Here is a 17,666-nt window from a genome sequence, read left to right as displayed (position 1 = left end):
CAGCTAATAAGTCACAGAGTTGAAATTTGAACTAAGGAGTCTGACCCTAGAAATTGTGCTCTTTTAACCACTATTCTATGATACCTTTCTACACCGAGGAAGGCCACACAGTAAGGAATGGTAGTGTGGGAAACTAGAACGAACATTGCTCCTTGAAGATCTTGTCAACCTGTTAAGGCAGCTCTGGAATACTTATTAATGGACTTCTAACTTAGTAAGATAAACAAACCCCTATCTACCTAACTCGTTGTAGCAGGACTTTTTGTTACTTATAGACAAATATAATCCTGGTGGCCTCCCACTAGACCTAGATGGTTAGCTGTTTCGGGACTAGTTTCTATTCTTTTTATAAATTACTGTGTCTTCTGAAGTATTGACATTCAAGAATATTGATAATAATTGGCACCGAGTGCTTCTTGGGCTTCACATACTATGTTAATTCTTTTGCATGTATTGTTGTCTCCCTTTATGGTCATAGGAGGTAGGCACTATATCTTTTTTAAGATTGAGGAAACTGACATCACATGAAAGTCAACCTGACCCAAGGCCAAGTTTGTGATGATCACTCATCTACCCTTTCATTGTGCAGTGTCTTTGAATCTCAGGTCATCCTGATCAATAAGGAAGAAGCTCTGACTTATTCTTTCCATCAAGTATTATTTTCTTACTTTAAAGCAAATGATTAAGCAGATAAAGCAACTCTATTAGAAGTTATGTTTCTAGGGATGAGAACATTTAAAAATGCCTCTGGTAACTGCTTTCTCTGGAAACTGAATGAGTGTGTGATGTTAACAAGTATTTCAGAGTGTTGGGAAACATCAAGGGGACTCTTATTCAGGGATTGCAAATGGTTTTTGACTGTGTATGTATAAAGCCATCTCTAATCCTAGAGTGTTTGCTTCATTGATAAATTTCTGGTTTTTGCTAAATACTGGCATACTTTTTGTCAAATATTTTCATCTGCCTGTTGAAATTGGAAAACAAGGTATGCATTTTACATTTTAATCAAACTGTAGGTCTGACTCATTGGATAATCGCTCATCTAGCATTTATCTATTTTTTCAGTGTAATTTAATTAATGTGTTATATAATGTCATATTTGTATGCCATCTCTTATTTTGGATATTAAAAACTAAATATAATTAAAATGTGAAACTGACTTCTCTCTATATCATCTGTAGGCAGTGTTGAACCATATTCCTCGTTGAAATGCGAGGTAGTATGGATCCCAGGCTTCAGTTCTCCCGAAAGGGGAGGATTTGTTCTTCGCATTGACGAGGGAGACAGTGAGTCACTAAAATGTATCGCGCAGGTAATGATTTCTCTTGAATGTGACTTCTATTTTTGAGGGCTCTAAATTGGTTAGGTATACATATGTGCATCGAGTAGTTAGACATGTATATTATGTTAACAAAAACGGATTTTGCATATTATACTTGTTAACTAAATTATGTTAGTATCTTTTTGGAGCTATTTCTTTATTGTAAGTGAAGACTTTGTTAAGAAATGTGTTATCTAGAATTAATTTAGAAACCTAAGACTTTTGTGCCAACAATCCTAGATTGTTGTCAGAGCCCCTATACATCTATAATACCATGGGAACCACTTGAAATTCAATTGTTTCATTAATAGATGCCAAAGAGAAACAGAGAAAATTATGTTTTTGCCCTACTGTGTGGCATTTTTGGTATTCTAGTAATAATTAGTAATTAGTGTGGCATAGATCATGTAATTTATATGGCAAGGAAGTATGGAAAATTCTTATTTTTATAGAATATATTTCCTGGAGTGAAACTATGAGTAAAGTGAGAGCTGTAATATATAATTTTAACTTCCTTTCTGTGGTAGAGCCTAGAAGTCCTTGACTTCATGCCTCTTAGTCACTAGGAATCTGCTTGTATACCAAATCTCCCTCCCTGTGTTCTTAGTAATTTAACACAAGCCAAATGCTGTTTTACCAAACCCTGTCTCTATCTCCATGCCATGATCATGCTCTTACACAGTTCAGCTATGAAAGAACCTACAGCCTTAAGAGATAATAGATTCATTTATTTTTAGTGATGGCAAGTGGCAATCAGACGTTAGCAGGGTGTTTCCACTGCTCTGAGCTTGAAATAAACTGGATCCTACCACCTTCACTGTTTTGTGTTTGACAAGTTTACTAATATAAATTTTCTCACACATTTACCCCATGTGTATTTATTCTGACAGATAAAAGACGAGGGACTTGGTAATGTAGATTTGGCATTTTATTAAATAGTTACAATGTCAGGCATGATACTAAATGGTGTTCATGTAGTATTTCATTTCATCTTTATGACAGCTCTATAGGCATATACTAACAACTCAATTGATGGGTGAGGAAATGGAAGATTTGAGTGGTTAATTAACTAATACAAGTTTACACATGCAGTCAAATGCCCTAGTTGGAATTTATTTTCAGCTATATCTGCCTCCACAGCCTTTGCTGTTACCCTCTAATAAAATTTGCTTTATGCTTTTCTTGCACAAGGGTTGGTTAAAAATTAAAATTTGACATATCAGAATAATAAATTAGATTTGTTTTTGGTAAACTTTTGAAGCCCTTAATGTTAAATTGACTGTGTGAAGTCTTGCTTTTAAACAAGTAAAGATGGAGCAGCATAAATTGTCATTGATTTATGAAGAATTTGACCATTTCCTCTTTTGTTAGCTTTGTTTGAAAATTATTATTTCATTTACCCATGCCATGTTATTCATATAATTATAAGAATGTACTAAACTCTCCTAAGCCAATAAGAAATAATATATTATAGATAAAGACAATAGATTCTGGTGTAAAGAGCACTGAATGATGAATTGGAAAACATGGGTTCTAGTTGCCCTTGTCTATGGTTTGCTTTCCTGTTAAATGGCAGAGCTGGACAATATCAACATTTCCCAAAAGTGTTTTATGATGTACTACTTCTATGGAATGATTTGTGTGGGATGAGGTGAGGGAGTTCTATGCCTAAGTCATTCTGTGAATCACAGTAAGCTCCCTCCCCATTCTCAGATAAGCAAAGTGTACATTATCCACATATTAAGACTTCTAGTAGAAGCATGCATTTGGTACATTATTTCCCATACTTAAGCGAGCCATTTTTTTGTGACAGAAAGAGAGACAGAGAGAGGGACAGATAGGGACAGACAGACAGGGAGGGAGAGAGATGAGAAGCATCAGTTCTTCATTGTGACACCTTAGTTGTTCATTGATTGCTTTCTCATATGTGCCTTGACCATGGGCCTTCAGCAGACCGAGTAACCCCTTGCTCGAGCCAGCGACCTTGGGTTCAAGTTGACAAGCCTTGCTCACACCAGATGAGCCCATGTTCAAGCTGGCGACCTTGGGGTTTCGAACCTGGGTCCTCTGTATCCCAGTCCTATGCTCTATCCACTGCAACACCACCTGGTCAGAATTAAGTGAGCCTTGAACTCTCTCCTTTTGCATAGCACATAGTAACACTGTACATAGTTGGGTAGATGATCTTTTACATCTTCAGTGATTTATCTACATGATTCTCAGTCCTGGATTTACTTCCTCCATGGGGCTATCTTACTCCCTCTCTGCCTTCCTCACTTTAGGAGTACAATTTAAATATTCTATACTATTTTCCTTTTTCTTAAGCACACCAGAAAATCTGATACGACAGTGAAGGGATTAGTCAAAAACACATATACATAACACATATATACAGACAACAGGGTAGCAATAGCCAGAGGGAGAGGGGGAGGGGGAGGTATGAGGAGGGGGGAAAGGGGGAGGAGATAGAGGTGGAAAGAGACTGCATGGGGCATGAGGGGCTTGATGGGGGGGGTAGAGGATGTTATATTGAGTGGGACACTTGAAACAATGTCAACACAAGACATAAAAAATAAAACTTAAAACAAGAAAATCTGATAACACCTCATATTTCAGAAATTTCCATAAAGCTGAAAAAAAATTTGAGTTATCTAGGAAATGTAAAAAATGGTGTTTAGTATTTTTCAATTGCATTTTCACTTTTCTCCTCTTATTTTTAGCCTGGTAACTCCAAGGTCGTATTTTTGGAGCCAAGGATATTCTTTAGTAATATCCCTCAAGGTTTAACAACCTCGAAGAGAATTGTTCTTCATAATGTTGGACAGAACCATGCCTATTTCAAGGTGATGTAAACTCTTGGAATCTTACCTAGATCAGATCACATTATAATTTGAATTAATTTGTTTTTCTGTGAACACCATGGCATTAATATTTTAGTCTTTATAGTTTTACTAATGCTAATATTTAGATACTTTATATGAGACTTATCTGAATACCTTTTAATCTACTTTTTTTCTTTTTAATTTCCCATAAAATTTATTTCTCTCCTTTTCTTAGTTCTCTTTTTTTTCTCCTTACCCCTTTTTTCTTTCTTCTGTGATTTTTTTCATATTGAAAAAAAGATAAGTGATTTGAAGAAAACAGCTTTTAAAAATATACATTGTTGATGTTACATTCCATACTTAATTACTTTTCCTTTTCTCTCTGCCATCAGGACTCTTACAGTAGAGAATGGGACCTAGATCTAGATCTAGACCATTCTAAAGATACTGTATTTACAGTTTCCCCTGATTCAGATTGTTAGTTGGAGGTGTTTCAATTGGTGATAGAGTTTTTGTTTTTACTAAAAAACCTATTAGGATCTCCCAACAGTGACAGAAGTTAGCGTTTGAGGTCTTCCATTCAGGTTTTGTACTTACATGTCATCTTCTGCCTCAGTAAGCAAACGAGGATACACCCTTTTCTACACTTGCTTCAGAGTTAGATCTGTAGGTGGTTTGTTCCCTCATCACCCAAAATATCTTAATTTCCAATTTTCCTTTAAATATCTAATTTCCCTTTAAGTTCTTCTGGTTTGAAGGATGGTAGATAGGGTTAAATTGGTCTCTGACAAATCTCACCATAAACCCTTTGGTAAGTTCCTTTTTTGAATGTCAACATAGTACCTTAGACATTAGGCTATCAAGGAAATAATAAAGAAGAGACGGTTACTTTATCATCTTACCTCCCCACTAACTTTGCTTTCCGTTTTCATGATCAGGGAAAAACCAAACTACCGATATAGTATCTAAAACTTTGGCATCTTCTCTAAGAGATATATTTCATCCTTATAAGTTTTATACAGTATTGAAAACACTTCAGACAATAAACTTCAGCTTTCTATTTGAATTGTCAGATGCCACTATTGAATGTTCTGTTTGCTGGGTTAGGGGTCCAAATCATTGTTGAAGTTCAAACTATACGTGCATCTGGTGTTTGAAAATTTATTAAAGAATTATCTCATGCCTTGTGCCTGGCGAGGGGTCCTCTAGGTAATAGTTTGAAAACTTTTCTATTGAAGTTTTGGAACAGTAACTTTAAAGGATAATGAACAAACAAAACAGAAACAAAGACATAGAAATAGAGGCCAAGGGTGATGTTTATCAGAAAGGAGGGGATGGGTAAAATGAAGATGGTGACTTTAGTAAATAATATTGTGATAAGTTTGCATATGACAAATGTGTACTTGAATTAATGGAGTGATCACATTGTAAGGTATAAAAATGTTTAATCACTATGTTGTACGTACGAAACTAATGTAACAAATACAAGATTATATGCTAACTATACTTAAAATTTTAAAAAGAAAAGATAATGTAGCATTTCTGCAAATTTTCAATTACAGGTTTGCCAGAAGAGTCTTTTGCCAATAATTAATATTATTCCATCAGAAGGAGTAATTCCATTAGGGGGGCAATTTGTTCTCAATATCTGCTGTACACCTACCATAGCAGATAAATTTGATACAGTAGCAAAGGTATGTTTATATATGTGTGTCCTGCACCATATAGCTGTCTATGTGATTTTGTTTGGTTGTTTAAGGTATTTGTAATGGGAAGTATAATAATATAAAATGTAAACATGTCTGTTTTTAGAATACTTATTTGATTTTTTCTAATAAAAATAAGTTTTAATGCTATGACATTAAAGAATATATTTTTAAAATCTCTATTATTTTTCTAGTAATTGAGTTAGCTCTAACGAAATGCAGATTTTAGCAATCTAAAAGAAATGCAAGCTTACCTATATTATCTATTATAAACATGGTTAACAATTTGACAGAGGATTTGTAGAAAATATTATTGGTAAAAGTTGGTAATGGACATTTTTACTAAATTGAAATGAATACCTTTCATCAATACAAGGCATTTTTCACGTGAAATCTGTATTATATTTGGCATCTCTAACTTGTGACAAGCCCTCACTAGTCACAGAGTAAAGGATTTTTTTTTCATGGCATTAATTAGGTAACTTAGGGAAAAAACAACCAATTTTAGATTGCTAATTCTGAATAGCTTAGTGACTATATAAATTATAGACAAATTCTATATGATGTTAATACCTATATTTTATAGCGCACATCAAATGTTTTGCTATTTTATGTTCTGGAAATTATATAAATGAAAAGATATTACCTTGATTTTAGGGACTTCTCTGTGTTCATTAAACAGAATTAATGAAACAAACAAGTAAGACCAGTCTGTAATAAATTTTATGTATTATAGAATCATGAAGTAGAATACTCTTGTTCTTCAATTTGATGCACAACTGTGTACATTTACTTACATTGAAAAATAATATGTACGCTCTCAGATCAAAATGAATAGCTTTTGATATATCCCTCATTTTATCCTTTAGTTTCCATAACAATTTTAAAATAATATGTAGCTTAATGTAACAAACACCAATTTGACTAGCCCAAAATAAATAACCTATTCTTCTATATAGGGAAATATGTATTGAAAAATATTTTATAAATTATATATTGTATATGGTCTGAGATTTGGGCAGAAGTTCTTTCACATAGTATTCTGAAAAAATAAAATATGGCCACTAAAGTACAGATTTTGCTAAAAGATTCATTTTTACTGTATTTTAGAGGAGTATGCTATTTTTATACAGCTTACCTTTTTAATAGTGTAATACAATGTAATTTGTTCATTCGTTCATTCAATATAGTCTCTGTCAAAGACTCTAGGATGCAAAGTCAAATAAGGAATTATACAACTAAATTCATTTTTTAAATTGATTTTAAAGAGAGGAGGGAGAGAGAGGGAAAGAGAGAAAGGAGGTTGGTAATAGTTGCATCTCATATGTGCCTTGACTGGGCAAGCCTGGTCTTTCAAAATGGCGACCTCAGCATTCCAGGTTGACACTTGATCCACTGCATCACCACAGATCAGGCACAACTAAATTCTTGTTTCACTGTCTTAATTTTCCTGGAAACAATTGAGTGTTCAGATAGTCCTTGGTTCAAGTTTCACTGCTCCTGCTTTTAAGTTTTGTAACCTCAAGAAAAAGACAAATCCCTTCGCCTTAGTTTTCCTCTCTTGGAAATTAGGGTAATAATAGTAGTAACTTCACAGAATACTGAGGATTAAGAAGGAGATAATGTATTTAGCTCCATATTTGGCCCATATACTCAGCAATTTTTAGCTGTTCTCATTATAGTCATTGTGGATATCAGTGTTTTTCTGTGGAAAGAAGTACGTATGTACTCATTTCCTGTTTGATTTAATTTTAATAATCCATTGAAATTAGGTAAATACAAAAGGGCCACAGAGAGTTTGAGACACTTATGTCAGTTCTAACCGGTAGAATTCTGCAGTCAAATTAACAGGCTGTCAGCTGGTCCCATTTGTGTTGAAGGTAATTAAGAGTTGAACACTCACTCCTTTTAGGAACATCAATTCTGCATAATATGAAATGTGATGACAACTGCCAGACTAAATCTTGTGACATTTATAATATGATATGATTATTTAAATTATAAAATGTTACAAAAATGCTAGGTAACTCTTCAGCAGTATATGAGTATATTGTAATGTGGTTTCTACAGAGTTTATATTTTTCCTAAATATTAGGTTGCTGTGTATCATGCTGAGACCATAGACCTTAGAATTGGTGGGATCAGTGAATTTCCTGATGTCGAAATTACACCGGTGAGTGTGTGACCTATATGTGTATTCATTTTATGAACGTGGTGATTTTTATTTGCTATATGAAACAAGTCAGTCCATTTGTGTTTAAAATTGTTATTATGTTGTAATTTGTTATAAACAGCTTCAACTCTGGGAATATCTTCATTCTAGCGATTTCCACATTATTTTCAGTATACATGCACTTTTCTTTTTCTCCTTCAACAGTACCCAAGCACCTAGCACCACTTTGGTGCTTAACTAAATAAATTGAGCAGAAATTAATGAGGCTGCTGGTTGCCTCAGGTAGGCCTTACTACTCTTCTGCACTTTAATGGCATCACCATAGTTCTAGGGTGTGACTTTAAGTTATAAGTTTCTTAATTTTTTTTTCAGTGTGGAAGACATTATAAATCCACATAGACTGACAGATATTAAGCTAGCTTGTTCAAGACTATGGTAATGCTCAGAGATTAAACCCTGTAGTATCCGAACGCTTTTCCCATTGCTATGGTGTCCCTCTTTGTACAATACTGCACATGCATTGAGACTTTTACTACTTTATTTCCACATCCTAAAATAATTTGTGGCAGGCTTTCATGATATAGTCCAACTAAGTAATTTACAGGACTTTACATTAATAAATATTTATTAATATTTCCTAATTATGTTGGATTTTAAACACAGCTGCCTAGCTGCCTTTAAAACACTATTCTAGTATCACTAGGTACTGTCAGAAATATTATATATGTAATATGAGTGTGGCATTGATTGTGTATCTTAGTAACAATTAGGAAATTTTATCCCAGTGAGCAAATGGACTGAGCCAGAATGGGATAAGAAGAATTAATTTTTTGCATATAGAAGGCATCAAACTTTCATTATCCATTTAGTATTTTACAAATTTCACCCTGTGCAACTAGATTGATATTTTAAGTGAAAAAGGAGAAGAGGGACAGATATAAGGTGACGGAAAATGATTTGACTTTTGGTTAAGGGCACACAACACAATCAACAGTTCAAATGCTATAGAAATGTTTACCTGAAACCTACATACTCTTATTGATCAATGTCACCCTGTTAAATTTAATTTTCTAAATAAATTTTAAAAAAAAGAAATTGACAAGTCATAGAGCTTGCTGAAATATAAATTGAGTGGGTGAGAATGAAGCTAGGTGAGGCTGGACCGCAAGGTTGGGGAAAGTCATGGTGAACTTTGTGGGCCCTGGTAGTGAGCTTGTACATTCTCCTGTATATGGAAGAGAATCATCAGATTTTAAAACATGAAACAATGTGGTCAGATTTTCAATGAGTTTAATTGTGACTTAGTTTTGGCGGGGAGAACTGGAGGTCAGAATCTAGAAATGAACAGTGATGAGTTACTGACTTCATAGAATTACAGTAAAGATAAGAAGTGAAGGCAGAGGAAGGATGAATGGGATTTGGTAACTGATTACATGTAGAAAGTGGGAGGAAGGAAAATGTGACTCATTTTTATAGAGTACTCTAGTTAATGTTTCTGGTAAGCATAACTGTACAATTTTTCATTGAGGTATAGTTGACATATAACATTATGTTAGTTTCAAGTGTACAATATGTATTTGTATATATTGCAAAATAATTACCACTGTCTCATTAACGTCTGTCACCAGTCATAGTTACATTTTTTTCTTATAATGAGAACTTTTAAGATCTCTCTTATAGTATCATTTTTAGTTTACATTATTCTCATAAACTATTACACTACTTTCTAATTATTCTTTTTTTTTTTTAATTTTAGGACATGTTTAACTTCGGTGGCACCTATATTAATGGTACTCAGACTTTTCCATTTTTAGTAAAAAACAAAGGTATAGCACGTGTGAGAGTGGAATTTAATCTGGAAAACCGTCAGTATTTTTCAATGGATTTTAAAGACAAATCAGGTATATATTTTATACTATAATGATAGTATTATAAAAGTAAGACAGTTTTAAGCTGCTCGGAAATTATAATGTTAAAAATATTGAAAGTCGAGGGAAATTATTCTTAACTATTTTTTATGATTCAATGCATATTTTTCTTATATTTTGTAACCCATCATGGTTTTATTTCTAGAAATATATCCATATTAATATAATACTTCTGTAATGCATGACATGTAACTATGCTTATTTTATTTATTGCAATAATATAGTATGTTACATATGCTACGTATAAGTGTATACTATAAGTGAACACAAAATTAATTTCTAGTTTTAATTGCTCATGAATTCTTTTTCTTTTTTAGGTTCTGTATGTTTACTCAGATATTAGGTATTTTTATGATAAATTAAGTTTTTAAAAATATGCACTGTTTTTTTAATTTATTCATTTTAGAGAGAGAGAGAGAGAGAAGGGGGAGGAGCAGGAAGCATCAACTCCCATATGTGCTTTGACTGGGCAAGTCCAGGGTTTCGAACCAGGGGCCTCAGTTTTCCAGGTCGATGCTTGATCCACTGTGCCACAAAAAATATGCATTTTTATAACTGCATTTCATATGTTTACTCTAGAGGTTGGCACCTTAAGGCCTGGGGGTTAAATCTGGCCTGATACCTGTTTTTGTAAAAAAGTTTTATTAGAACACAGACACACTCATTTGTATTTGTTATGGTTGCATGTCTGCTATAAATGCAGAGTTGAAGAGTTATGACAGAAACCATGTGTCTTGCAGAACCTAAAATATTTACAACCTGAGCCTTATTTAAGAAGTCTGTTGAGCATTGGTTTAGTCATTTCTTCTTCAATAAATATTTGTTGAATACTAATAATAGGCTAGATGACTACATTTTTAAGATATCCTACATTTTCTCAGGAAGTGAACAGTAAGTTTATTAGTCACGGTCTCAGCAGTAAACAGATAATTCACTAAGAGGGTTTAAATGATGAGGGTATAATGAGGGAAGTATCTATGGTGATGGTAGCCTGGTTGAAAGAAACCAACAAGGGATGGAAGCTGCTACTCCCTTTTTGCCTGAAGGAGCAAGAGGAGGCAAGATATTGTTGGAGCCCTGTGAGTGTTGAAACTATGGTCAGCTTTAAGAGCTGTAGCTCCAAAGGAATGCAGCGCTTGCCAGAACTGTAGCCAAAGCAGCAAAGACATAGTCTCTCCAATCCTGCCAATGTCTCCCTGTGGTTGAACCAAAGCAGAGGCAGAGGAGCAAGGGGGCCTAGCTGAATCAGCCTGTCGAGGTCAGGACAGAGCAGAAGAGCAGAACAGAGCAGAGAAAGATGGCTGTTAGATCTACATGACAAATGGAGACTGCCCCTAACAGTAGGTGGGGAGGATAAAGAATTGGATTATTGTCATATAACATGGCTGATGCTATAAGATCAGTACATAATGCTAAGGGAGCATATGCTAGGGAAAAGTAGCCAGAAAACAGCAATAAGAAAAGATATTTTGGAGAATTTGATGCATAGTTTGTGTCTTGGAGGAGATTCACAAGAAAAGGGGATATGTGAAAGAATGCAATTAAAAGCCTAGAAATGAGTCAGTATAGAAGGTAGTACAGGTTATCTAGAGCATTAAGGGGGCAAAATGGAGGGGCAGGTGAGACCCAGGTTACTAAGGGTCTTTTCTGGACTGTTACCTTAGATGTTAGGCTGCTCCATTTAAAGACTTATCTCTAGCCAATGGTGTGGTTAGGCTCACACCCTATTAATTTTCCTTTTCGGTGGGGAAAGGGAGGTGTGGGAAGGGAAAGACCAGAGACGGGGAGATCAGTTGGGTGTTGTGGTCATATACGTGAAATGTGATGAGAGCCTAAACTCAGGTTGTGATAGTGATGGGAAGGTGGAGAGTACAAAGGTACTGATGATTTAGACAGGCTTTGCCTTGGTTACTGAGTGGACATAGATAGTAGGGAAGAGGAGCTAATCTCAAATCACTACTGGTTTTTGACACTGAAAGGTGGATGACTGGAGAGGTACAAATTCATAGTTGATATAGTGCAGGAAGAGCAGGTTTAGGCAGACATACTGTGTTTGAGGAGATTGTGGAATAGCCCAGAAATAATAACAGTAGGCAATCTGAAATAACTATGAAATCTATATTCATTTTTCAAAAAAGTCTGAACGTTGAAACTTTCGTGGTTTTAACACTTTGCTGTCACTTACTGGCCCGTGTACTTTCATGCACCTTGTTCAGTGGATCACAGAGAGTTCTTGGTTGTTCTGCAGAACTACTTTGCAAAGTGCCTTTCTTTCTTCAATTATGCCTTAGCCCTAGCTCAAGCCTCCCCTCTAAGCCATTGCATCACTTTTCAAATGCTCTCTCTGCCCCTATGCCTTTCTCTTCATACTTATTCGAGAGTGGTCTCCTAAAACAGAGGTCTTATCACATCTCTTCTTAAAAATCTTTCCTGATCCTCTACTGCCAATAACATTGTTCTTCAGATGCCTGCTGCTGATACAGTATTGGAAGTATGTAAGCTGACCTCAGTAATGAATATCAATTTGTAATAAAGTCTGTATTTAAAATGGCCTGAAAATGTATCCTACTACTATAAGTATTTGAACACTTAAATGCTCTTTGTTGGCAAATTCGACTTAGTTTTTCACATGATGGCTTCATGGCTAATTGATAAAGTGACTTGGAGGACAGGAAAGGGTGAGATCCATTTAGGTCTGACTCCACTTTGTCTTTCCAGCCACCTCATCCATCACAGGCTCCATCTGCTCTCTGCCGCCACCAGACTCCGTCTTGCGAGTCCTCCCAGTGGCACTGGGCTTCCCTTCTAGGGTGGTTCCTCTTCTTTCTTTGCTGCCTGAGATCTTACCTTCTTTTTAAAATAAGCTTCAGCCTTCTCTGTCCTGTGAGTCATTAATCCCATCCTCTACCCCGTCCAGTTGTTTGGAATTGTTTTTAAATTTTTTCCGTATTTTCAGGTCATTGTTTAAGTTTTATTATAGCACTAACCAATTGCCGCCTTGTGTCAGAAAGGGCTGTGTACCTGTTTGTCTCCCCTTGTCCATTGTGAGCTGCATGGGGTTAAGGGCTACATCTGTACCTTTTGTTTGCTATTAGAGTTGTCCAGGATAGTGTGCGTACATTATAAACACTCAAATACTTACTGAAGCTATCTTAGATTATTGCATTTCATGAACTACATGTTTATATACACTGCTCACGAAAATTAGGGGATATTTTATAGCTTCATATTCATTTTGAAATATCCCCTAATTTTTGTGGGCAGTCTATATTCCAAATATATTTATGAATATTGATTTATTTATCCATTTTTGTTAGGTCTTCTATGTTCTAGACCTACATCTGTTCTAGGTGGATATTCTTTGCTCTGCAACACGTGCATCTTTTTCCATCACTGACAATATTTGTATTAATATAAACTTTAATGATTTTTGCATTATCAAGATGAGTAAAACTGAGTAGGATGAATGAGGGTGGAATAAGTTATTAAAGGTCATTTCCAAACAGGGATAATCAAAATTATTATTTCTTGGCATGATCTGAAAATTTTAGGGAGAAAAAAGAATTTTTTCTTTTTAATTTTAAATTTCTTTTAAATTTTTAATTTCAATTTTAAATTGTTTAGATGAGGACAGCGGTTCTACTCTAACATGTGATCTTTCAGGAAATTGTTAGAATTTCAATGGTTACACTTTTTGAACCTGAATTTTGCATTATTGTTGAGCAGCTGTGTCTATATATTTACCCAGTGCTTTTGTACGATTTTGTCAAGAATGTTCTTGTATAAAATTGTGTTTCTCTTCTTTGCGGACTCTTTGCAGGCTTCCCCAAACTACGGCCCGCAGGCCGCAATTTGGCCCCATAAGGCCATTTATCCAGCTCCCGCCGCACTTCCAGAAGGGGCAACTCTCTCATTGGTGGTCAGTGAGAGGAGCACTGTATGTGGGAGCCCTCCAATGGTCTGAGGGACAGTGAACTGGCCCCCTGTGTAAAAAGTTTGGGGACCCCTGCAAGGCATCAAAGGAGGTCAGAGTGTTCCCTGCTCTGTCTTCACTGGAAAAGGCGTCTCCCAATGTTCTTAGACCTGAGTCAGTCAGTCACATAACCATACCCTTTATTCCTTTCTACATTCATCTGAATAGGATTGTGATGTGCTTCTCGAGCTTTGCAGGATTTAAAAGCTGGGTTTACTGTTTGTTTTGCTGATTGCATGCATATTATCAATAGCTCCGTGTTTGGATATCAGGTTTGCGGACTAGAATTTTGGCATTTAGAGCGATCCTGTAACCCAGCAACCTTACACAGCCCTGCACAGATATTTTAGCTGCTACTTTTTGATTGTTAACACATTGGTGAGATTTCTCAGTGTTTCATTTTTATACTTAACAATGGTGTTAACTGTATGTTTCTGGCTTCTTTTACATGTACTTTTTCCTGTCTTATAGTGAAACACACAGATCCCGAACATCCTGATGTGTATTTTGTAGAGTTAGAAGAGCACACATCCATGGAATGCGGCATAACATTTTCTCCCAAAGAAGTAAGTTCAATTTTCCATTACTGATATTACTGGAGAGTGGTGGAGTTATAGATAATCATAACCAAGAAGCTATCAAAGATCACCTAAGTTCTTTTTGTAGTGGGTCTTTTTCTCACTTGTGAGCATGCCTGGATTTACCCTTCGATTCAGAAAAATGATTGTTAGAGGTGTCTGGCTTGTACTTATAGTGTCTCAAGTGGTGCTCAGGGCACGCACAAGGAACCTATAGTCCTGTTGTCCCAGTTATGCTGTCTAGAAAATTCAAGCTATGACATGTATGAAGGAGAGGGAAGTTGAGACTAATTCTGTAATCACTTACATTTGAGCCAGTGTGTCCTTTGTAGTTATACTTAAGTGGGATATGCTAAATGCTCTTTGAATCACTAATTGAAATTACTATAGATTTGCTGTGAAGATTTAGGAGAGGTAGCTCTGATACTTTTTTTAATAGTGTTCCTTGATGTTTAATGATTTAAAAACCACCACAACAATAGCAAACAAAGAATCAAAGAAAACATCTTCCCTAGAATGTGCCCAGGGGAAAAGAGTACCACTTGCAAAACTTCAGGGGATATCTCTGATTTATTTTTGCTTCAGAGTTTCTGCAGCAGAAGTGCCAAGGAGAGAGCTTCTCTCTACGTGATACGTTGAGACGTGTTGGTATCTTCCCAAACAAGAATCAAGCTTATTTATGGCAATTAGGATATAAAACTATGTCAAACTTTTTTTGTATTCCAACTTAAGTAGCATGATGCCTTATGTCCAATAGATCTAGAACAGAATGAACTAAGTGAAAATAATAACTCAAAAAAAGATTTGAATATTAAGTGCTATTTTTAATAACTCACTTTTAATAATGGTACTAAATTACAGAGTCTACTGAAATTGAAATTTTATGTTAGGAGAGTGATATAGCTATTTACCTTTCAGGAAGAAAAAGTAAAGAAAATTTGAGGACATTTTGAGATTTAAGAAAATGCTAGGAATTAGTTTTGCCTTCTTAACTACAATACGTTAGCTGGGGGATCTGTTTTGTGGGCGTTGTACACATGTGATTCCCATGGAATGATATTGTCTACAGAGTTCACTCTTGTGAATGTTCTAGTTTTAAACAAGCATAAAGGATGAGGTAGCAAAGGCTACTTTTATGACATTAAAGAAAATTAAATTTTTGTATCTTATATACAGCATTAAATGTGCTAAGATGTATACTAATATTCAATTCCCATAGGTTTGGTGTAAAGAAATTATCTATATTAATGAACAGTGATATTTAGGTAGATACTGTTTAGCAGGGTTTTCAAGATGAGAGAGAACATGTTTGCTTTTTTTGAAAGTCATCTTATGAATATTTTTCTTTGGCCTAATTTAGGCTCTCAGATGTCAGAATACAAATGTTCTCTAGATTTTCTTTTAACCATTTTAGCAAGGATTTTAAAGTGCACTAAATATTGTCGAAATATTACAATTATTTATTGAATAATACAGTCTCTAATTTGTCTTTCTGATTTAAACAAAAAGCTAATTAAATTATTTGAAGAGATTCAGAGGATGTTTATCTTTTTAATTTTTGCAGTGTTCTAGATTCTTTCAAAGCATACTTAGCTCTCACAGAACCCAACCGATTGCAAGTTTTGTCAGCATCAAGTTATCTTGTAATCTTGCGTATCAATGATAATGCCCTCCTCATTGTTAAAGTAGATGGCTAAAATTAGATGGGAAGTTAAGAAAAGCAGAAAGAAAATATATAAAAATAAATTATAATACTTTACAATGACCCCTGGGTTATATTTTGGGGTAGCTCTGTTTGACTCCCCTTCCTTCTATCTGTTTACCTATATTTCTACAGTTGTAATTGTAATGAAATCATACTTTATAAACTATTTTTAACCTACATTTTTGTTACATGTGTCAATTAAGGTATTATGAATTGCTTTCTGTGTCATTAAGTATTCAGAATACATTTTTTTCTTTTAGGGATGAATATTGTACTTTATGGCTATGTTATATATAGTTACCTAACTAATCCTTCTTCTATACTTAAAATTTTTGCATATTTTGTTTTTATAAATTATACCATAAGAAACATTCTTGTAGGTAAAAATTTGCTTTCACATTGTATGTTTTCATTATATTGTCCTAGATGTGGAATAGTTGGGTCAAACTGCACATATTTTAGGCTGTTGATATGTATTGTAAATTGCTGTCCAAAAAGGTTATAGCAGTTACATTATCCACCAGTAACAGTGTAAAATTTTTCTTGTCTTCTTTCTTTGTAGAGAGGTTGCATCATTATATATCTATGCATATATAATGTTCACATAATCTGATAAGTGAAAGATGAATTTTAAATTGAATTTCTTTGATTACTCTTGTGTAACAAATCACTCTACAACAGTAATGATTTATTTGCTAATAATTTGGCTCGGTTGGTACTATTGAAATTCTGTTAACTCTGGTAGGATAAGTAACCTCTATTCTTTTCTTTTGAAGGTATTATTGGCCATTTTTTCTGCTTCATTTTACTGATAAACTTTGAAATAATTTTCTCAAGTTTATAGCTAAACGTTCTGTGGGTATTTTGATTTGTATTTCCTTAAGTTAATACAAAATTTGGAGGGAAATAATTTCTATACACAACTGAGCTTCCTGTTCAGAAATAAGATATGCCTTTTATTTTATTAACACATCTTCTGCTCAGCAAATTTTTGAAATATTTTAAACTAATTTTTTGTGCTGTTTATGGTAGTATAAATGTTTAAGTTGTATGTATTTTTATGCTCTTATGTATTGAAAATAAATGTTACTGAGAATGATGTAAAACTGTGCATTTTACTTTAAACTTCAATTACTTTTAATTATCTTTCAATTTGTTTTAGATTTTTCAGGAATACTCTTATAGACCGCAAATATTATTGTGTCTTCTATTTTAATAGTTACAGTTCTTACCTAACTTTTTATTACATTGTGTATAATTTCCAAAACAAGGTCAAATTATTTTTTTGGCTTATCTTATTCCTGATTTTCAATGAAGCAATATAGTGTTTTAACCCCATGTTGGGGAATATCTTTCTAGTACTAATTTAACACAAATTTTAAACCAGAGTAGAATAAATTAAAATTTTCTAGTTAAATACCTGCATTCCATCAGTCATAATATTCAGTGGAGAAAAAAAA

At 34.4% G+C, this 17,666-nt stretch overlaps 1 protein-coding gene across 1 annotated transcript in view; it reads left to right on the top strand.

Annotated features, from left to right (window-relative positions):
* CFAP47 (cilia and flagella associated protein 47) overlaps nucleotides 1-17,666 on the top strand; it is a 374,219-nt gene that overhangs the window by 63,871 nt on the left and 292,682 nt on the right. Inside the window, exons 16-21 of the mRNA XM_066250539.1 lie at nucleotides 1,182-1,312; nucleotides 4,042-4,164; nucleotides 5,706-5,837; nucleotides 7,945-8,022; nucleotides 9,779-9,923; nucleotides 14,395-14,489. Of these exons, the coding sequence (XP_066106636.1) occupies nucleotides 1,182-1,312; nucleotides 4,042-4,164; nucleotides 5,706-5,837; nucleotides 7,945-8,022; nucleotides 9,779-9,923; nucleotides 14,395-14,489 (704 nt within the window). The remainder of the gene's footprint in view (nucleotides 1-1,181; nucleotides 1,313-4,041; nucleotides 4,165-5,705; nucleotides 5,838-7,944; nucleotides 8,023-9,778; nucleotides 9,924-14,394; nucleotides 14,490-17,666) is intronic.

Source organism: Saccopteryx bilineata, chromosome X, assembly GCF_036850765.1.
Source record: "Saccopteryx bilineata isolate mSacBil1 chromosome X, mSacBil1_pri_phased_curated, whole genome shotgun sequence".
Lineage (NCBI taxonomy): Eukaryota > Metazoa > Chordata > Mammalia > Chiroptera > Emballonuridae > Saccopteryx > Saccopteryx bilineata.
The sequence above is the reverse complement of the archived record's forward strand: the minus strand, read 5'-3'. Positions and strand labels throughout refer to the sequence as shown.